Source organism: Saccopteryx leptura, chromosome 4, assembly GCF_036850995.1.
Source record: "Saccopteryx leptura isolate mSacLep1 chromosome 4, mSacLep1_pri_phased_curated, whole genome shotgun sequence".
Classification (NCBI taxonomy): Eukaryota; Metazoa; Chordata; class Mammalia; order Chiroptera; family Emballonuridae; genus Saccopteryx; species Saccopteryx leptura.
Window position 1 is genome coordinate 107,030,006 of NC_089506.1, and position 23,727 is coordinate 107,053,732.

At 35.0% G+C, this 23,727-nt stretch overlaps 1 protein-coding gene across 2 annotated transcripts in view; it reads right to left on the reverse strand.

Annotated features, from left to right (window-relative positions):
- Nucleotides 1-23,727, reverse strand: part of INTS6 (integrator complex subunit 6) — an 89,460-nt gene that overhangs the window by 1,056 nt on the left and 64,677 nt on the right. For both annotated transcript variants that reach the window (XM_066380934.1, XM_066380935.1), the window contains 12 exons: nt 22,156-22,281; nt 20,624-20,778; nt 17,467-17,619; nt 16,944-17,076; nt 15,860-15,954; nt 13,692-13,802; nt 11,558-11,773; nt 8,732-8,858; nt 7,815-7,957; nt 7,369-7,600; nt 2,837-3,208; nt 1,336-1,429 (listed from right to left, as the gene is read on the reverse strand). In XM_066380934.1, coding sequence (XP_066237031.1) covers nt 1,336-1,429; nt 2,837-3,208; nt 7,369-7,600; nt 7,815-7,957; nt 8,732-8,858; nt 11,558-11,773; nt 13,692-13,802; nt 15,860-15,954; nt 16,944-17,076; nt 17,467-17,619; nt 20,624-20,778; nt 22,156-22,281 — 1,957 coding nt within the window. The remainder of the gene's footprint in view (nt 1-1,335; nt 1,430-2,836; nt 3,209-7,368; nt 7,601-7,814; nt 7,958-8,731; nt 8,859-11,557; nt 11,774-13,691; nt 13,803-15,859; nt 15,955-16,943; nt 17,077-17,466; nt 17,620-20,623; nt 20,779-22,155; nt 22,282-23,727) is intronic.

Sequence of the window (23,727 nt, forward strand, 5' to 3'; positions counted from 1 at the left end):
GGTGTTCTACTGTTACAATATGAAAGCTAGAAAATCAAGCATAGACATCTTTAGTACAGAACATAGCAAATAGTTCAAGTTGTAATTTAAAATTCTTTTCAATAATATAGTACACTAAAGTTGCATTCATCTGCGTAAGTACCAATACTGCTGATGCTTTTTAGAATATCACAAAAACACTGCCTAATCTATACTCACTTCCTCTCTACTTGTAACCACCATAATATTACACACAACTCTCTAAAACAATGATTTTCAACCTTTGTCATTTCATGGCACACATAAACTAAAATTCTACAGCACACCAAAAAAATATTTTGCCAATATGACAAAAAAAAAGGTATAATTTTGATTCATTGAACAGCTATTATTGTGTTGCCTGTTGTCATTTTTTTATTTGAGGATCTAAGGGAAAGGAGATCAGTGCCCCTGACTAAATAGTCAGGTACTGCATGTTTCAAAAATTCTTGCAGCACACCAGTTGCAAATCGATGTTTTAAAAGGTGGCAGAAGTAGAGTGCAGGCACAAGGAACACAGCGGTACCCATGATGATGTTTGAGCCAACAGAATGTTACATAAAGAGAACAGGTTGAATACTCAAAAAAATAATATGAAAAGTTACTGCCTTATCTTGCACCTTCAAAGTGGCCTATGCCCTACCCTGACACTCTCTCTCTCTCTCTCTCTCACACACACACACACACACTCAACTGCTCAATCTAGAATAAACTTTAAGTGTAGCATGGAAGAAACTGGAGGACTAATTAAAGAATGGGTGTATTTGGAAGGTCAGACAATACTAATAGTCTTAAAGAAAAAAATAATAATAATTTTTGTATTAACTAAACACATAAACCTATGCTTTCCAATTGATCACACTGTGGAGTTACCACTTACAATCTTGACCCATATTCCTTGTACTACCGTACATAATCCTGAGCTACTGAAACAATCAGAATAAGGCCCATTTGTCCAACTCAGATCCCCTTAATAACGTGTTTTCCCACATACAAATAAAATTCATTAAAATATTGCCTTTCAATATTATTTCTAAACACTGATTAATATTAATGGTAGTCCAAATATACAAGGAGAAAAATTAAAGGCAATAAAATATAAAGATACCAAAAGCCACAGAGGAGGAAAAAAGAGAATTATGCTAATATCTAATTTCTAAGAAGAAAAGGTTCAATTTCCAAAGAATTTTTGTGTGGCTGTTTTTTAATTGAACTTCTTTCAATAACTTAAAAGAGAAGTGCTTATATGTATGATATACATGTATAACACAACAGATACTGTTAAAATTCGGATACAATGTTCAACAGATTATTTACCTTGATGCTTCTTTAATGACATTTTGTAAAAATATTAGCCTTGTTTGTAAACTGCCTTGCACATGCTTCAGTAAAGTGAAGATCCTTTCATATTCTTAAAAACGAGAAACAAAAAGAAAAAATTAAGTGGCTTTCCTTTGTACTCTTATTCAATATTTTTCTATTGCAATTTACAAGACATATTAAGACAAAAACATAAATATTCTACATGAAATTTTCACTGCCCACTGAAGATTTTATAATACATACATTTCATCACACACCAACAAAGAGAAAATAACTTGTCAAACCCTGCTTTTTTGGTAAAAGTTCCCATTAAGGTTATCAAAGCTTAGAAGAGTGAATAAACAGCTTTTTGGTAGTGCCACTGAAAAGGAAGAAGCAGGTGCCCTTTACAAATCTCCATTCCTGGGGGTGGAGGAGTATATGGAGGGATAAATGGTGAGGGGCACAGGCTTGCTTTGGGGTGGTGAACACACAGTACAGTGTACAGAAAATGTGCTGGAGAACTGTGTGCCTGAAACCTGTATACTTATTAACTAGTGTCCCCCAATAAATTCAATAAAAAGGAAATAAAATCCACCCTTATAATTTAAATTCTAAACTCCAGCTAACAAGGAGCGATGGGGTATAGGGGTGGAGGGATGTGGAGGAAAAAATAAAACAGATTAAAAGTGCTATTTCAGTTTCAAGTTTTCACATAGAACTCTGCAAAATATTCTAAGATCCTAGGTGGCAAGGACTGTGTCTTCCCCACTCTGGACCCTCACAGCAGGTGGTCTATGAACACCTTCTGCATGCATGCCAGTCATGCTGAGATTTTGTCCCAGTTTTTAAGTATTCAGGTAATAGATAGCTTTCATAACTTCAGGGTTTTTTTTATCAAAACACATTCCTGGGATACCATGATAGTTTAAATGTTAAACACAGTGGCAGGCACTATGTCGAGAACTTGAAAAGTTATTTCATCTTTCTGGGTTTGCTGCTACATGAAAATTTCAGTTGCTGGCTAGAAGAATATTCAAGACTACCGGTTCCTGTCATGGTAGGTATTATGTGTAACTTATTTGTGTGTTCTTCCTGTGCTCTTCTGCTTACCATACCTAGCACAGTACTATAGTAGATATTTGTCAGCTGAACGAACCAAATTTCAGCTCTGGCTGGGTAACTCAGTTGTTTGGAGCATAATCTCTATACACCAGAGTTGTAAATTCAATCCCAGGTCAGGGTACATACAGGAGTCAACCAGTGAATGAATAATGAATAAATGAGTGGAACAAAAAATTAATGTTTCTCTTTCTCAATTAATGTTTCTCTTTTTCTCCCTTCTTCTCTCTCTAAAATCAATCAGTAAATAAAATCTTTTTAAAAAAATGAAATTTCACATAGCTTATATATTGTTCAAGACTGATCTATAATCAGATACACACATTTAGTTATTTTGACTTTTTCTGAGTACACACAGAAATTAAGTCTGAGATTTGTGTCTAATTATACATACTTCTCCCTGGCTTTCGAATCTCTTTCATAATTTGTGCTTTTAGTTCGGTGTTGACTTCTTCATGGCTTCTGCAATGCACTAATTTCTTCCCTTTGTTAAGTGAAGATGCTGGTATATTCTCTTCAGGACACTGTACTTTATCTCTTGGCTCCTCATGATTTTCTAAAAATCCACCAACAGTGAGGTCATTGGTTCCTAAATGATCATGGCCAAGAGCTTCTGTATGATTAGTTGGTCGTTCCAGTAAATTGGCTGGAGAAGACATTGAAAATTCAGTATCCATAGCATTTTGTGTAGTATCTGATGGAAGTTGGTCAGCAACATGATTTTCAACCACATCATCTACTGTCAAATCATTATTGGCTTCTGAAACTAAAAACAAAGATAAGGAGGAAAAATTATGAGAGAAAATTTCAAAGCACAATAGTAAAGAAAGCTTCAAATAAATATCATTATAGCAAGTGATCTTGACTGACACAAATGTGATAGGAGTCTTAAGCTTTGATATCAATTTGGTGGATTCACCCAAAGTGAAATATTGACAATATTTTTAAAATCTGTATAATTTAATCTATGCTCTTAGGGAAAAAAATAAAAGCCAACTTCAACTTTTACTTCTCTGTTTTATTCTATGCCAATTTTACTGAAAAAGTGGGGTTGAATGGTTTAGGGAAATATATATGATCAAGATTATCATGGTTATCCTTTCTTTAGCCCTGGCTCATTTCAACCTGCCTCAGCCTTACATATCTGTTGTCACTTAGAGGTAAAAGTAAACACAAGAAGCTTAAAATGTTCAGTGTTCTTCAGTGACCAGACCACCACAGGTGTCTCACAGTACACCCTTTCGCTTACACTCATACATCTGGTTCCTTGAGTAATGCAGGACAACCTGGTACCCACTTTAGCTCATAGGACAACTAGACTTAAAAGCTTGCCATCTTGCCACATAACATTAGGTTATTACACTTGCTCCCCACAGAAAGCAGCTGAATTCTAAATTCCCTGATTTCTCACCAAACCCCTAGGACAACAGCTGACTTCATCTCTATTTCCCTCACTTACTGTCCAAAATGTACTTATTCCCACAAAAATCCCTGAAACTTCTGAGTCCCCCTAAATTCTGTTACATGATATGCAAACTTTACTGCAGATCTTCTATAACAACTCTTTTTTTTTTAAACTGAAACCAGTTTTCTTACAAAGAAACTGCTCTTTTCAGACCTGAAATAGAAACTGCTTTCTCTCAAACACTCTCCATGGATGCGGACTTACTGAGTCTTTCACTTCCCAATACCACCTCAAGATCCTCTTTCCACAAACTCTTATAAAAACCCTTGCTCTTCTGAGGCGCAACTATGTCATTTCACTCATCCTCTCTCCTCATCACTGTCTTTAATGATCTCCATCCAGGCACAGCTCTGTGGTCACAATGTCTCCAGCACCTAGTTCACAGACTACCTCCCCACATTCATGTCTCTCAGCAGATCATTCATTCTAGGTCCTTACTAGTCAAAGTGTGGTCTGTGGCGAAGAGAAGCATCAGCACCCTCAGACAGTTTTAAAGCAATGCTCATCTAAAGCTCCACCCCAACTCAGTGCTTTAGTTTAACTAGACCCCAGGTGCTTCACACAGACATCCACGCTCAAGAAGCGCTGCAGTGCATGCCTTCCATATCTAAGCAGATAACCTGCTGAGAACTTGGCTTCCCAATTCCTCAATTTATCATCTCCAAAGAACTCCTGCTACTGCTCCTTCAACTCAGCCAGACTTGCACTCCAGTGACTTCTCCACTTTCTCCCTCCTATTAATCAGATCCCTTTTAGATACTCATTTTCTTATTATCCAATTTATAGCCCATAAAGTATCACTTTTTAGCAATGTCCTAAATTCTCTCATTCTTTTTCTGCTATTACACTGACCAAGAAACCCCCCTCTAGCCACCTGCATGCTCAAGACCTACATTTGGAATAATGAGTACTGGGGGAGTAAGACCCTGCTGAAGAGGGGTCACAATCACCTATACTTGGATCTTAGCACTGCCTAGCAATTTTGTTGCAACCTTTTCTCTCTCCTCCACTCTCTTCACATCTGATTTCCTTGATTTCTCCTTCCCTCTCAGCAGTATATGTCACCTCCTGCTTCACAGAGGAAAGAAAAACAATTGTGGGATGGGAACTTCCTCTGCTTCCCACCATTAAACATGTACCCATGCCCATTAGACTTCCATGGAAGCAGCATTCTTTCATCTGGGATCTGCACCATTCCCTTCAGCTTTCTCAGTGATTCATTTTCAACCACTTCCTTTTTGCTGGTTCTAGCCCACCTGCTTTTAAACATTCTCAACTCTCTATCATCTTAAAAATAAAGCGAAACACCATTTTTAACCCAAGGACCTCTTCTAGCTACCACTCTCTTCCCACCTACCCTTCACAGCTAAACTTCTTCAACTGGCTGTTTACACTCATTTTCTCCATTTCCTCATCTCTCCTCTTCAACCCACTTCTATGGTCTTCTGCCACTTTTACTCCACCAAAATTTCCCTTGCTAAGGTAACCAAAGACTAACGGAACCTTTCAAATCCTCTTCTTGACTGATCTGTTTGAGAAGTATCTGAGACCACCAACCACTCCATTTTTCCTTTCCTTTAGCTTCCATGACACTAAATACGTCCCTACTTTTTCCTATTCTCAGGTTCTTCCTTCTCAATCCCCTCTTCTGAACCTTGCATCTCCTCCTAATTGTGGCATTTTCAAGGTCCTGTTGTAGGCTCTTTTTTCCCACACTGTTTCCCTTGGTGAGACATTATTAGCTCCAATGAGGATTAAGCTGCTTCCCAAACCTACCTCTCTAGCCCAATCCTCTTCTCCTAAGTTCCAAATTCAAACACTCATCCTCTAACTTAAGGTGTCCACTAGATCTACTATACACTTCTAAACTAAAACCTCTCTTCCACTACACCCCTGACATCATCTACCCAGTGTCTCTCAAGACAGACTCTTCCCTTGCCAGGGTTCCAACTACCAGTCATCACCAAGTCCTTTGCTATAGTCTGTTCAATCATTTCTCAAATTCATAATTTTCTCACAACCCCACTGCCAGGTCACCATTAGCTCTTCTCTGGATTTCCTAACTGGTTCCTGTGCATCCAAAATAATTACTGAACAACTTTAAATACACAGTAAGCATCCACAACTTTGATTACTTTATATATTTTGTTTGTGAAAAAGTTTGATTTTGCTTGATTCAGGGTCCAAATCAGGCCCAAAATTACAATTGGTATGTCTCTTAACTACCTTTGAATCTATAAATAAAGTCCTCCTGTATCTCTATTTTTTCTATGCATTTTTATGGAAATACATACACACCAGATTCTATCCTATAGTTTCCTATAACATGGATTTTGCTAACTGTATCCCTATTTTGTCATTTAAGATAATTTGTCCCTTATATTTCCTATAAATTGGTAATTAGGTCTAGAGGCATGATCAAGTGGATGTTGAAAAAAGGATAGGGGAGGCGGGGAGATTCCTTCAGAGGTAGTACTCTATAATTCCATCAGGAGGTATATAGTATCTGTTTTTTCTCCAGTTGCCATCAGCCAAGAATAATTACTACCTATAATTAATGAATCCATCAACTCATTAAGGGTTCCCGACATCCATTCTCATTCTTCCTTGATAATACACTACACATTTATAGTCTTTATAAAACGCTAATCATATCCAGTCACTACTACCTCTTTAAACCTTTACATGAATTCTCATTGTCCTTAGAATAAAGTCTAGAATCTTTAGAGGCCTCCATGATCTGGCTTCTGCCTATCTTTCAGTTTTCACTTTATCTCATCCCCAACCCCCTTGCTATACTAGAATTTTCAGTTTCCTCAATGCCATTCTCTTTGTTGTATGCCTTTACACATACTCTTCTCTGACTCCTCCTCCAGCATAAACAAATGTGCAGCTTTAGTTAACTGACTTCCATTTATCCTTCAAGTGTTGGTTTAAACAACTTCCTAGTAAAGTACCTTGATCCCACAGACCAAGTGGGATCCAAATATGTCCACAACATACTTGACTTTCCTTTTGTAAAATTCACCACACTTCGAATGAAATGTCAATGGCTTTCTTTCCTAATGCATTATAGTGAAAGCAGATATCACTGTCTTGATCACTACTGTATTTCAATGCCTAGTACTATCTAAAATGGTACAGGTATTTAATAATTAGTTGTTGCATTAAACTATTGAAAACAATCTTCCTATGGGTATTAATTATACCCCTTTAAAAACGATTATTTTGAAATACTTGATTTGCAAATAATATTTTAGAATATGATTGCTAATAAAATGGTGAACGTATGAAATGTTTAACAAACATTAATTAAAAAGAGAAAAATAATTACATGCTAAATTAGAATAAACATCTTTGCTATATACTCTTGGACTTTATCAATTTTTTCTATAATTTATTTAAAAATCTCTTCTCTAAAAAAACCAAAAAGCAGCAAATAATTTTCTTTTAACTCTTACTTTTATGAAGAAGAAGGGGTTTAATAAGATCTGGCTGTGCTTGAGTCACAGGTATAGGTGGTCCTTTTCCTCCAATATGATTGTTCACAACTAGATTCTGTTGTCTGCCTCTTAGGATGGGAGACATACAGCGACGTCTTTTAGGGATCCCTTGCATATTTGGTTCTCCAGGTCGTTTATGTTTATTTTGAGGTCCAGCCACAAATTCATCTGCTTCATCTATCATCATACCCTATAACAAAATATATAATTTCACTGGATTTACATACAGATTTTAAATGGTACAACTAATTCCAATTCCCATTAAAACAACTATATTTAGCTATGTTGACATTTATTAGATATTGTACCAGGAAAACAGCTTTAGCTAACTTTAGTTAAATTAAGAACTGTTAAATCCACAGTACCCAGCACAAACTAATATATAATGGACATTTCACATTTACCTTTTTATCCAGCTTAAAGGGATTGCCAAATGTATGCAACCTTCGAGGCTGATCAGGATCAAGTTCTCTTAGTGGAGAAGGTACTTGCTTGAGGTACTCCTGGTAATTCCCCATTTGTGCTATAGGAACACTGTGCACTTGATCTTTTTGAACAAAATAGAGTAACAACAGATGTTAATCTCACTAATGCCTGTTCTAGTTATCCCATATCTTCCTATATATGAATGCTACCTGATGTTATTATAAGTAGTCTTCCCTTTCTATATACTCTAATTGCTGTCGTTATAAATACTGTACTCTAAGTATTTGAGATTTTTTAAATAAAATGTTAAATCATTGGTTTTATCTTCTAATTGCAGTGCACAGAATCAGCAATGGGTGTAACCTTACCATGAAAAGAAATGTCTCTTCTATTCTAAATATATCAAATTTAATTACAGAAAAATTTACAGAAAAGAGAAATCACATAGGTAACTCTTCTTATATATAGATATAGTTGGAATGCTTATATCAAGAGAGTAAAGGGTTAAATAGTCATCAGACTTGATTTGCAGTTGGTGCCATGAATATGATTGAAGGAAATATCAGAAATATGAGTTATTGGCCACCCAGAGTTAAACAATCAGATATCAGTATATCTTAAGAAAATAACTGTGTGTGTGAGTGGATGAAAAACCAAGAATAGAAAACTAAGCTGTTAACAAAGATTATTACCTCTGTGGAACAAAATTTGGGGCAACAGTGAGAGTAGAAAGAAACATAGAAAATCAGGGATGACATTTTGCTTAATTTGTTTGAATTTACAGTGAGAAAAATGTAATACTGTCATAATTCTTTAAGAGTTATGGTACTACCATATTTTTAATATAAAGAAAAAATTTACAAAAGATATACCAATATTAAAACCGTAATCTAACCTTCATCCTGTCCTTTAAGAAATTTGCGGGTACTCTTCATAAGATTATATCTCATTCTTGTTAAGTGATCCAAAAGATTCCGTCTTGGTATATCATATGCATTTCTAAATGTCTGTGGCTTTAAATCCTATTGAAAACATTCCAAGACCAAAGTTATTTATAAACATAGAATTAAGAAACTAAAATCTCAAGCCTGCAGCATAGGTTCAAAAATAAGACATACAAATTAACTAATTAGCTTGAAAAACAGAATCGAGTTACGATGCAATCTTAATGTACTGTTTTGGGAACTAAAATATAAAAAATTGGTAGTGAGTTCAACCTAATTTCAAATTCACATCTAACTCAAGATTTTATTATATATTCTGGCTAAAAGAAGTATGCAGTTCGATGAGTGTTAGTGAATTTTTAATTGTGAAACAATCACCACAATCCAGTTTTAGAACTCTTCTACCATCAGAAAGTTCCTTGTGCCTATTCTTAGTCAATCCCTATCACCAGACCCAGGCAGTCACTTACTGTTTCCTGTCTCTGTACATTCCACTTTATAAATGGAATCTTACAATATCTAATATTTTCTATCTGGCCTCTTTCACTTAGCATGTTTTTGAGATTCATCCATGTTGTTCATGTATCAGTAGCCTATTCTTTTTATTGTAGCAAAGTAGTATTCCATTATATGAACATACCATACTTTATTCACTAGTTGATACTCGATTATTTTCAGTTTTGTTTTCATTATTGTGAATAATACTGTTATTCTATACATTTTCATTTCTCTTGAGTAGCCTACCAAGTATAATTACTGGTTAAACAGAAAGTATATATTTATGTGCTTAAGAAACTGCAAACTGCCTAACCAGGCGGTGGCACAGTGGATACAGCATCAGACTGGGATGCGGAGGACCCAGGTTCAAGACCCCGAGGTCGCCAGCTTGAGTGTAAGCTCATCTGGTTTGAGCAAAGCTCACCAGCTTGGACCCAAGGTCGCTGGCTTGAGCAAGGGGTTACTCAGTCTGCTGAAGGCACACAGTCAAGGCACATATGAGAAAGCAATCAATGAACAACTAAGGTGTCACAACGAAAAACTAATGACTGATGCGTCTCATCTCTCTCCATCCCTATCTATCCCTCTCTCTGGCTCTCTCTGTCTGTAAAAAAAAAAAATAGAAACTGCAAACTATTTTCCATTGACCATGTATGAGAGTTCCAGTTGCTCCACATCCTCACCAGCACTTGATATTTTTCAGTCTTTTAAATTTTAGCCATTCCAGTGGGTGTAAAGCGGGGTTGTGTTACGGTTTTAATTTTCATTTCCTTAAAAGCCAATATGGTTGATCATCTCTTCATTTGCCTGTTTATCTTATTTGGTGAACTATCTGTTCAAATATTTGCCCATTTTTTATGGAGTTGTTTGCCTCTTTATTAATTGAGTTGTATGAGTTCTTTATGTACTTTGATATTAAGTTCTTTATTCAATACAGTATGTGCTTTTCTCCCATGCTATAACTTCCTGTTCATTTTTCAAAGTTTCTTTTGAATTAAAATAAGTTTTAATTTTAATGAATTTCAATTTATCAATTGCTTTTTGTTTTATATTTTAGAATTTTTCAATGATCCATGACCCAAGGTCATAGCGACTTTCTCCAGTTTTCTTCCAGGTTACAATTATAGTTCTTACATTTAAGACCATGATCACTTCAAGTAATGTTAGGTAAAGGTCAAGTTCATTATTTGAATATGGATAACCAATTGTTCCAGTACTACTTGCTGAAAAGACTGAATTCTCACCCATGATTATTTTGGCACTTTTATAATAATTAACTGACTACGTGTGTGAGGGCCCACTTCTAGACTACATTCTGTTCCACTGATCCATGTTTAAAACAATCCTTTTGCCAACAACACAAAGTGTTGATCACTACAGCATTACAGTAACTTTTAAAATTGGTGCAAGTTGTTCAATTTTATTCTTATCCAAAATTGTTTTAGCTATTCTCGTACTTTCACGTCTCCATATAAATTTTAGAATCAGCTTGTCTGTTTTTACAAAAAAACAGGATAAAGATCTTTTCAATAAAGAGCATTCATAAAGCATTTTAGGATCACACTGTGCATGCAAGGTTCTAAATATCGAACTGCAGTTACTCTACCATTAGCTGTATAACTTTTTTTTTTTTTCCCTGAAGTTGGAAACGGGGAGGCAGTCAGACAGACTCCCACATGCGCCCTACCGGGATCCACCCGGCACGCCCCCCAGGGGGCAATACTCTGCCCATCTGGGGCCGTCGATCTGCCGCAACCAGAGCTATTCTAGCGCCTGAGGCAGAGGCCACAGAACCATCCTCAGTGCCTGGGCCAACTTTGCTCCAATGGAGTCTAGGCTGCGGGAGGGGAAGAGAGAGACAGAGAGAGGAAGGAGAGGGGGAGGGATGGAGAAGCAGATGGGCGCTTCTCCTGTGTGCCCTGGCTGGGAATTGAACCTGGGACTCCTGCACACCAGGCCGACGCTCTACCAGTGACCCAACCGGCCAGGGCCTAGCTGTAAAACTTTAAGCAATCTCTAAGCCTGGTTACTCACTTGTAAAATAAGTGGATTGGACTACTGTTTATCAATATATCCATTCATTCACTCACCATGGAAAATCTGTTTCAATTCTAAAATTCAATGATTCAATGATAATATAACGGTCATTATTCTACAGAGATGTAAAAGTACTTGTGAAAGTTTGGACAAACTTAGTTTCAGTTAATAGAAACTTTGATCTATATTCAACAATACAATAGAATTTAACAAAAGTAGTACTAAATTCCTGTGACTATTACCTTATTGAGCAAAGCCACTTGAAACCCAGTATACTCTTTCATATTCAGGTCCAGCAGCCTATGAGGGACGTCCTCTGATATCCCCTGCAGCAGCTGTTGGAAATCTTTCCTATACGCCATTGATAAACCATGTGATCGGCTTCGGACTTTAATTCCAGTTTCCTGAATTACTTTTTTGCCTACAGATCCAATGACTCGATCAGATTCTATTTTGGCCTAAAGTAAAAATAAACAAGAGGAATTTTGATATAATCGAAATTGGTAAATTAAATACTATAGTTCTAGTCTTCCATAAATTAAATATTTATATATTTTAAAAGTATGTAAGAAGTTAAAATCTCAGGTGGCATATTTTACATCAAGTATTTGATAGATTAAACATAGTTTAAACCAGTTTCAACCATCGGTCTGCCAGTCTACCAGAAATTTCCTGCCAGTCCATGAGAATCAACCACCGTGATGTAGTAGGAAGATTAGAGACACCATGATCTTAGTTGATTTCGCTTATGCTCAGGGCGATTACCACTTATCAGCCTGTATCATCGATGAAAATACTACTGAGGTGTCTAAGATATCTTTGGAACTTGTAGGCTTGCTAGAACAATCTTTTGCACCATGCAGAGTATATATAAATTATACGTAATGAACAAAAAGCATTCGGATAGCCGGACCAGTGGTTGAGCAATGGATAAAGAAAGCATTGACCTGGGACGCTAAGGTCCCAGTTTCGAAACCTCAAGGTCGCTAGCTTGAGTGCAGGCTCATCAACATGATCCCATGGTTGCTGGCTTGAGAACGGGGTCACTGGCTCGACTAAAGTCCTCCAGTCAAGGTACATATGAGAAGCAATGAATAAACAACTAAAGTGCTACAACTATGAGTTAATGCTTCTCCTCTCTCTTTCTCAAAAAAAAAAAAAGCATTCAGACAAACATATAGTATTCAAAGCATCATGCAGTTGGAGTTCAGAAATCAAGCACCAGCTTGTACCATACTGCAGTGTTAATGTGCTCGTAAGATAAAACGTTATTCATGTGTATTTCCATTTCTGGTTGACTAGGTCACTGATCCCCAAGTGTAAAAAGGTTGAAAACCACTGGTTTAAACAATGTCCTATGATTCTAAATCATTACAATAAAACCTTTTGGAGTAGAGCAAACAAACAAAACTTTAATTGTATTTATTAAGAACCACTACACTTAAACCATGAAATGTAAAGACACTCTAAGTGAAAAAATGTATTTCTAAATCAGAGCTGCTATAAATTTAGAAAAAATAATATCAATATTTACTTTAAGACACTGTTAGCATATAACTAAATGTTTATAGATAGGGCAAATAATGATGTAGGTTTTTCACTAAAAAGCAAAGAGCAATATTTTTCACTGAATTTATTAGGGTGACACTAGGTAACACAACTATACAGGGATCAGGTACTCAATTCCACAAGTCATCTCTGTACACCGTATTGTGTATTCACCCCCTACCCCAAGTCAGGTCTTCGTCCATCACCATTTGTGCCGCCATATCCCCCTCCACCTAACCCTGCTGGCAATCACCACACTCAAACAGCAATATTTTGACTCTTTACAACCTATATTTCAATTAGCAGTTAAAGTAGAGGTGGCAGAAGTACTGGGAAAATAATGTATTTGATACGACATCAATAACTTGGCAGTCAAACTTTACACTGTTTAACTACCATGGTATCTGTAAATGTGATTTATGCCCAATGACAAAATTCAATGTCTCTTACAAATATTTCAAAAGTAACTCCCATTTTGAAAGAAAAAAAAAACTATAGGTTTTAAAACATAAACCAAAAGACACTGATATTTTGTCTAAAACAATTTTCTAACAAATTTCTCAAAAGAAAACAAAAAACGTTTACATATAGAAAGTCTTGGAAGCCATTGTATAAACTAGTAATTGCTGTTTGAAATGAACACTTCAAAATATAGCATACCATGTACTTGAGAAAGAATTACGTTAATATCCGATATATGTGGTTTTAAGATGTAATATATTAATATAATGGAATTCTAGTAGAACTATTAAAAACTAACATCTGGCCTGTTAATCATCTTAACCAAAACCATTCAAAATATATATTGGCTCTATTTCTTATCATTACCTGTTGACTCAATTTTTTGAGGTATGAAATGACACTGTAGCTAAGTCCATACTCCATACTGTCTGCTATGAGATTAGGTGCTCCCATCATTCTAACAGCTTTCTTCAGAGGCTACAGGCAGAAAAAAAAAATCACTGGTCAAAAAAATTTATGGATAGATGTATTATGTCAGTTTTCAAAATTTCTCCCTCCCAAATTTTCTTCTTTCCTTCAGTAAAAGAGTAATGTTATTTTGTATTTCAGTAAAATGTTTATCAGTAGTATCAGAGGGAGTCTGAAATACTTTAAAAGGATTAGAACTATAGTAATAACACTCAGGGCAAGAAAAGGAAGTCCTGGACTTTTTACTATCATTGGAGATGATAAAGAATTGGAAGAAATGGGCAGGAGACACATTACAGAGGTAGACTTAGAACTTGGGTCGGAACTAAAAAGCAGTCAAAGAAACAAGACGATTTCTACTTTGGATCACTGTGCGGATTTTGGCATGGCCACTCACAGCTCTGCGACCCTACATCTGGTTATACAACCTCTCTGTGTCTTAGTTTCTCACTTGTAAAATGGTAATAATAGCATCTCATAGGGTGTCATGGGATTAAATGAATTAATACGTGTAAAGCACTTCATAAAGGCAGCTGGCACACAGTGAGCATTCAGTAGATATTCATCACTATTATCATTAGCTGAGCTGGAAACAGAGAAACAAGCTCTGAAGGAAAAATGGGAGGAAAACAGTCTAATCTTTACTATGAACAAAACTGTAAGGACAGTCAATTGAGAACCACTTTGTACAATGAAAAAATATCACTAGCAGGAGTGTCATCATGTATGAATGAGACAGAGACAGAAAAAAGGATAATTGAGATATTAGGTAGTATATAAAGCACTTGTGTGAAACTAAAATCAAATCCCAGCTTTGATATCTAACATCCATGTAGCTTTGGATAAGTCCTCGGGGTTGCTATGAAATGTAAATGAGTCAACATATGTAACATTTCATATTCAAAGTGTTTCTAACCTTCACTCTCTTACATGGCAGGCATTATGTGCTAGACACGAATACAACTTATCTCTTAAAACTATAAAATATGATTTTTAAAGCTTAAGAAATTAATGTTTTCATGAGGGACCATTTACAAAGATTGATTACAGTCAAATGTTATAATATTCCTTGTTTCTTTTTGACATGTTTAATTTTTTATTTTTTAATTGAATTTATTGGGGAGACACTAGTTAACATAATTATATAAGTTTCAGGTGCCCAATTCTACAACTCATCTCTGTACACTGTATCCTGTGTTCATCCTCCCAAGTCTTCTCTTATCACCATTTCCTTCCCCTGTACCCTCCTCCTCCCCCACCCCTCCCTGGCAATCGCCACACTGGTGTCTGTGTCCATAAGTCTCTCTCTCTCTCTCTCTCTCTCCCTCTCATTTTTGTCTTTTTTGGTCAACCCAAAAATCAGAAGTAATGTCTAAAAGTGCTTTTTAGTATAGGTCTTTTTGTTCAGAAGTTACTTTTCATAAAAATAAAGACGTACTTAATAAAATATAAGTTATTGGTCTTACATACTATGATAAACCAGGTTTACAGTAATCAGAAAATTCATGGTTCTAAAAATATATAGTTCTATGAGAATATATTCTTATCTACCAAAAAACATTTTCTGAAGATTTAGGAAATAATGCAACAAAAATAATTTTGTACCCTTATAAACTGCAATTTAAATTGTGATTAAAAGCCTAAATTCTAAAGCCAGACTGACTGCAACTAAATTCCAGTCCCCTATATATTAGAAATGTAGCCTTAGACAACTTATTTAATCCTTTAGCGCCTTGGTTTCTCATCTGTACAACAGGAACAAAGACCACTTCTACCTCACAGGATTACTATACAGACTAAACGAGGCTGGTGCATGTTCAGCGCTTGGGGCAGACCCACAGGGTAAGCACTGGATACACTTCATGATCATCTCCAGTATCATCATCATTACTTTGCAAATCATTGAAATATTTCTTTCCCATTACATCTATATTTGTTATATTTATACATGATTTTCATGACATTTAATCTATAACAGCAATAAATAGATGTTTATAATACTTATAATAAATTCTAAACATAATATAAAACTTTAGAACAAGTTCTATTTTTAACAATATTCTTACCCCAAGATAGTAGGGAGGCATTGTCTTCAAATAGCTTTCAAAGGACTGTCTCCATTTCAATGTTGGTTTTGCTTTATGTACTTTAAACAAGTCATCTATAAATGTATAAAATAATCATCACTCATTGTTTTCACAGATGAAAATCAAGTCAGATGAGTTTCATTTTTAAAGTTTGCTTTCTTATTTGTAAGAGGGAGAGTAACATGAGACATACGCTTTTAATAAAATAAAAATGGAGCCTGACTGGTGGTAGCACAGTGGAGTGTTGACTTGGGACACTGAGGCCCCAAGTGCAAAACCCTGAGGTTGTTGGCTTGAGTGCGGCCTCATCCGGCTTGAGCTTAGCCAAGCCAGTGATCCCTTGCTTAAGCCAGTGACCATGGGGTCATGTCTATGACCCCACACTCAAGCCAGAGAGGTTCCGCGCTCAAGCTGGTGACCTTAGTGTTTCAAACTTGGGTCCTCAGTGCCCCAGATCAAAGCTCTATCCACTGCGCCACCACCAATCAGGCTTGACTCTAACGTTTAAATCTGAGGTGATTCCATAAAGGAAAATTAGTTTTCTCCAACAGTACTCAAAAATTATAACCACATAGTCTATAGAAACTAACTTTAGGCTATTATTGTATTATTTTGGAACAAATTCATTCACTTAAAAAAATATTTGCCAAGTGAAAATTAAAGTAAGTTTTTAGAAAGAAAACACATTCAGATCTTAAGAACATGCTTCACAAAATGTCTTATTTATCAAATACAAAGCCTGCATTACCAATTCTAACTATTTAAGAAATCAAACATATTAATAAATTAAAATTTAATCTAACTTAAAGCTAACTGAAAAAATTTGGCCTATTTTGTTTAAAACCTTCATAAGTTGTTGGCTTAATGGTGACTTGACACTACCTTTCAATTTACTTCAAACATGCACTAAAACAGCCTTCGACAGATTCAGTATTTTAGAATATTAAAAACATTTTCATTCATTTCAGCAGACAAGAGACTTATAAAGAATGTTTCCAAAGTTTGTTTTTAGGAGAATTTGTATGTCTACTGAGCCACAGTGAATGTGACAAGAATAACTTACCTAAAAGGGGAAGGAGGACTGGGTAATTATAAGGCATCACAAATAAATTGACACAGTTCAGTGCTGTACTGGCTTTCAAGTAACCGAATGGATGACCGAGTTCACTGTATTTTGCACTATTGCTCACATATACCTGTTAAAAAAGAGTGGTTAAAACTTCACATTTTCTGCCCTGGCTGGTTAGCTCAGTCTGTTAGAGCGCCAGCCCAAGATGTAAAGGTTGCGGGTACAATCCCGGGTCAGGGTACATAAAGTAAACAGTCAATGAATGCACAACTAAGTGAAACACAAATGAATGCTCTTCTTTCTCTCTCTCTCTCTCTCTCTCTCTCTCTCTCTCTCTCTCTACTTCCCTCTCTCTCTCTCCATTCCTCTCTCTGACTCTATAAAAATCAATCAATATAAAATTTTTTAAAACACTCATATTTTTATGAAGGTTAAAACCTTTACAGAAAGTTATATAAACCACTGATTCAATTTAACTTTCTAACAGTCGTTTAACACAAATAATTGTTCAGCTCACCTGCCAACATGTTTGAGGAGATTTCCTTTCCAGGATAAACTGAGTCAGTGGTGAAGGTTCCAACTCGTATTTGTCAAAAGGCAATTTGTCAATAACCATTGGTTCACAGTCTGTGCAGGAAAACTTCACTACAGGATGAGATGTACGAGGCGGCTACAGGGGAGAGTCTTATTACTATTTACACAACATATTAGAGACAGACTCATTTTCAGTATCCCTTACTACCAAAATGTACTCAGTAAGAGATTAATTTACTACTGAAAGCACCATTAGCTGAAAGAAAATGCAAAGCTTAAATTATATACTAGTCTGAAATGATCTCGTAAAAGCAATAGCCAATCACCTAAAAAAAAGTTCAGACTCTTTTAATACCATATACAAGATCTTGATGATCTGGTCCCTACTTGCCTTTCAAACACAACACCACGTGCACCAAACCATTTGGCAATTGCTCAAATCATCATCTTTCATGCCCATGTTTCACATGCTATCACTGACTGCTTTATTACCGTATATCCCCATGTATAAAATCACTTTTTGAAAAATTTGGGGTCTAAAAACTAGGTTCGTCTTATACAGTGGTTGCAGTTTTTTTAACTTCATTTCCCACTTTTTCACGCTTGTTTTTGCGCTCATTGTTGATCAGACAGAGATGAGGACAAGCTAATGGATGGGAGTTTTGACAGTGATGAGGAGTTGTATGAATTCTATGATGAATAAAACTTGAGTTCAATAACTTTATGTAATACTTTTTTTTCCAAATTTCAGGCCGCCAACTTAAGGTGCGTCTTATATATGGAGAAATAAAATATTTTCCCCCTTGCATATTGTAAATAAAGTTTTGAATTCTGAACTGGCAAGTATCAACAACCACTAAAAGACTTATCCCCAACACCCCTTCCCACCTTGTATTCCAAACACAGAGCCAGCAGGTAGGCACCACCTCCTCTGGTTCTGCTCTGCCCCTCTATTACAATAAACACACAGAACTTGACTGTGTTTACACGTCCGATCTTCCTACAAAAGGGGTAGGTTCAACGGGTGAGCACTATGTTTTACTCATCTTGTGCTCCTGTACCTAGCATGTACCTAACACATATCTTATTGAATCAGCCCTTGAAACTCACTTATTTTTTGGATGAAAATACTGAAGTCCAAGAGAAAAACAGAGGGGGAGAGAGTCCTCTAGAACTTGAAGAAATTTTGCATTTGTTATTTCATTTAATCCCCCAAACAATCCTATGAGCTAGGAACTGCTATCATCATTTAAAAGATGGGAAATTAGGCAGAGACAATAATTAACCAAAGGTATACACCTAATAATTGGTAGAACCATGATTCAAATTCAGAATTAGTTTCTAATAAATCACACTTAATTTCAGTATCAATACTATTTATTTGAAATACTGTTATTCACAAAAACTTCAATTCCCCTCTAATATCCTTCAGTTACTATATTTTGCCAGTTCTTTCCAATATTATTTCTTATGATTCTTCTATCATCTTAATCCGAATTCTTAATACTTCTTATGTAAACCACAACAACAGCCCAAGAGGAAACCTGCTTACCTTCCAACACATCTACTTTTGTTGCAAATGACAATCTCCAGATTAATTTTCCTAAAGCAGCACTCTATAAAATGTCTTCAGTTATTCTTTGAGCACCAATGCAAAAAAGCTTAAATTCCTTAACCTTGCATTTAAAGTGATGAACAATTTGGTTCATTCAGTAGTACTCTCAATGTTCTATGTATGTGTTATAACCCACCTATATTCAGCTACTCGTTATTCCTCTATCTATACCTAGTTCTTTTTTACCTCCATCCTTTTTTCTCATAGTCTCCTCCTCCCACTGAAATCCTACCCACACTTCAAAATCCTCTATGGCTTACATTTTGCAATAAACAGCTATGGTAATATAGATAATGTCTGTGATATTGATTTTATATTTCTTTCTATTAGGACTCAACAAAGAACTATATGTCCATATGTACTACTGTAGGTATTAAAGACAACAGAATAACCAACAAGCAGTATTTCATAAAACTATGTTATCTGTTCTAAAAGAGTTGAAAGGACTACAGAAGAAAAAGCAAAACTAACAAAGAAATTAAGAGTTTCCCTATAAGGCCAGACTAAAGAATTATGATTGTTCAATCAGAAAAAAAGAAAAGGCATAAATGTCATGAACCAGGTCCTACCCAGAGTCAGTTTGCAGCCTGTCCCCCACGTAAAGAAGATATCATACTGAAATTTAGAAAACTTTAATTTTGTTAACCCCAAATGAATAAAGGAAATACTACTTTATAGATCTTGTATAGATTAAAAGTATTATTCTGAAGAGTTGATAAAGATTTAAAGTGTAAATGGTATCAAATAGAGTTCAGTTTAATTCATAAATGATAGTAAATAAAACATTTAAGACTGCTTACTGATATTTGAAATACAATTCTTAACTTCTAAAGATAATAAAATTCTTATCTTCTAAAGGTAATATGTCATGCTCTCCCATAAAATAGCCCATGATATCCTCATATTCTAGGAAAAATACTAATGTGAAAGAACATATACCAACAAAATAGATATTTTGTACAAATTTACCATTAGAAAAATTATATAGTAAATACTGATAATTCACCATAATCATTCGACAAGCCTCCCTGTTTCAAAAAAATAATTCATGTAAACAAGACCAGAAAATCTTTACCTTCAACCTCCAGACTGCCAACAGTGCATATAACTAAAAGCATGTAAGTCAAGGTGAATTTGTAAAACTAAGTCCTAAAAGATTGTAGGCAAAATGATCAAAATTATTGTGTAAGCCTTCATTTAAATTCTAAATTGTGTCTCCAAGACAAATCTTCATGTTACATTATTTATAGTCCAAAGAGAAACTCACTACATTTATGATTCTGTACCTAGACACCAATATTAAAAACGTAAGCACAGTATTAGATTCTAAAGGAAACAGATGGCTTTTTTCCACTACTATATAATAAACAATACAATTACTAAGCAACTAATAGCTTATCACAGCACTTTTGACATATAATTCCTATAAATTTGCTACACATTTAACTGATAGTAGTACTTAAAACTAGTATGAAAAGCAGCTAAATGGTTATTATTACAAAGCCATAATCTCTCTGGTACTTACTAGTGTTGGAGAATTCTGATCTGGCCAAAAAGATTCTGGAACAGGCCAATGACCTATAGGAACCCCAGTTTTAGGATTTGGCCTAACATATATGAGTTTGTGACAGCTATGCCAAGGTTGAGATCCAAAAGGCCTTGATATATCTGTCTGCCCATCTACAGCAAAGAAATTAAAAACAAAAAGCATACATCATTAAGGGGGAAAAGGATCAAAAGTTCAATTATATCTATTATTGCTTAACTTAATAAAAATATACTAATACTTACTCAATTCTGAATTTTGCTATTTTTCTTAAATGGTAGAACATTATCATGACTGCATAACCTTTAGGTTAAATTAAAATTTACTAGAGAGTTAATGCCAACTATGAGTTCAACAGCTGAAAGGAGGGCCCACAGTATCCCCTGCTTTCCTAATGAGAATGTGTAAAACACACTTTATGGAAATAGAGGTGTTTAATAAATGTTCCCCCCAACAGATGATAAGAGGAAATACCCAATTTCTTCATCTTTGTGTTTAGCTTAGTAAATACTATGTAAGTGTTGCTAAATGAATAATCATTTTAACTAAAGCCTAATAAACAACAAAAAACCGTAATATACAAATCCAGATTTGAAATATTTACTTTTAATCTGAAATAATTCTATCAAAATAGCAACTCTTTTCAACTAAACATTCAGTACCTAAATCTAAGCCAAGCACATATAAAAGAATCTAAAAATAATTATATTCCATGCTTAACAATTCAATTAAAAACAATCTGTTTTGAAAAAAACACACAAACAGTGATACAATTTACATAACCTCACCATCTTCTGCTCCTTCGCTATAATCCCCCTTTGAGGGTGTCCATTTTTCAATCTCTATGACCTTTCTCTCCTCTCACTCTAGTGGTTCTCTTCTGCCAAGTGTCATTTCGACTTTCTAATTCTTGTTATAAGCTCCACTGTACAATGCAGAGGTTCCAGATATAATAGTGTCCATTGGTTCTAATGTAACTCCTTATACTCTCCAGTACAAATAGTTTATAATCACAGAATATTAGAATAAAGCTGACTGAAGTTTAGCCAGAGTTAAATAACCTCGCTTAAGGGCAAAGGCTGGTTGCTCATTATTGGAACCACATAAACTATTTGTTTATGACCAGTTCAATCCTTAGAAAATAATGTAGCTAAAAAATTAATAAATACCTATGGTTCATTCTTGTGAATTAAGGGACATGGGAGAAGTTTATATACAGGAGAGAGACAATACTGTAATACTAAAAAAGAAATATGAGATTGCTCATCTGTAAATACTTAAAAAAAAGGTTTTTGGCTCATATAAAATTTCAGGCTATGAATAAGCAATTTTAAAATGTGATGCTACTAAACCATTATCAGTTTACCTTGATTCCCTCTTTATCAAGAGCTGTTTTGTCATCTTAATAATTTGGCCCTGTCAATCTTAAGTCCCAATCATAGTTAATTTTTCAATTCCAGTTGAATAACTGATACAAGTTTAGAATGTCTCTAAGAAAAGTGCAGTAATACCTTCTACAGGGGAAGGATCTGGTCCTGCTTTTTCAAAGTTTATTACCACCCCGCTTTGCACTTTCTGCACCAAGGACTCCAGACACTGATTGAGCATTCTTGGAGAACATACAGAGTATGAGCGGCCTGAAATTTAAAAAAAAAAAAAAAAAAAAAAAAGGTAAATAAAGTGAACTAGTCAGTTGCAAAAATTCCTATCTTTAAATAAGAAAGAATAGTGGATTTTCTACCAATATTAATCAACAAAAGAGCAAAATTTAAACTTATTTCATTATCTTATGGAAGAATAAAGAAAATAGTTATTTTCAATAAACCAACAATTCCATTTTGTGAGCATGTATTTTAATTTTTTTCCTTATAATTACAGGTATTTGAAAAACAGAAATCTTGGTTTGAACAAACCACAATAAAAAAAGTCATGCTTATTTATATATGTATATTAATTATATAGTGTATAAAATGTTATTTCAAAAATACACATATATGGTAGCATGTGCTTTTCTTAATTACATTTGGCTCACTTACAGTCATATTTTGCAATATCGTGGTTCACTTTTCAGTCTTACTGTATCTTGGATTTTTAAATTATATATAGTATATCTAATTTTGTATCACGGATTTTTACTATATCATGGAATTTTGTGGTATATAGGTATTTTTATATATTTATTATTTTAATTATTTTTGTGGTAAAATAATAATAATTATGGGAAAGGTTAATAATAGTGTGGGAAAGGTTTATAAGAGTGTAGGGAGAGTTTATAAAGCCTTAAAATATACTGTATATAAATAATAAAATAAATACAAGGTCGCTACTTCACGGGTTTTCACATACCGCGGTGGGGTTCTGGAACCTAACCCCTGCAATAAACGAGGGACCACTGTACTTGGGAATTACCCATCTTAAATAAATTTCCCTTTTCAGTATTTTACAGAAGCATTAAAATGCTAGTGATTAAGAGAAAAATACTAATAAAAAGACCTCTTAAACAGAGATTTTCCATATATCTAAACGTGTGCTCTCCCACACTGAGGTGACTGGCCACATATGGCTATTGAGAACTTGAAATATGGCTAGTCCAAATTGAGACGTATAAAATATATACCTGGTGCCTGACCTGTGGTGGCGCAGTGGATAAAGTGTCAACTTGGAAATGCTGAGGCCGCCGGTTCAAAACCCTGGGCTTGCCTGGTCAGGCACATATGGGAGTTGATGCTTTCTGCTCCTCCCCCCTTCTCTCTCTCTCTCTCTCTCTCTCTCTCTCTCTCTCTCTCCCCTCTCTATAATGAATAAATAAAATCTTTAAAAAAATTTAAAAATACCTGGTTTTGTAGACTTAATATGAAAATGATGTAAAATGTCTCAATAACTTTTAAATATAGATTTCATGTGGAAATATTTTATATATTGGATTAAGATATTAAAATTGTCACCTGTTTCTTTTTAATGTGACTACAATAAAATTTATAATTACCGGTACATTGTTAACTTGTATCATCTTTCTATTATATGTGCTGATATAGACCAAGATTGAAAACCTTAACTAAAACAATCTTTAATCAAACATCTTA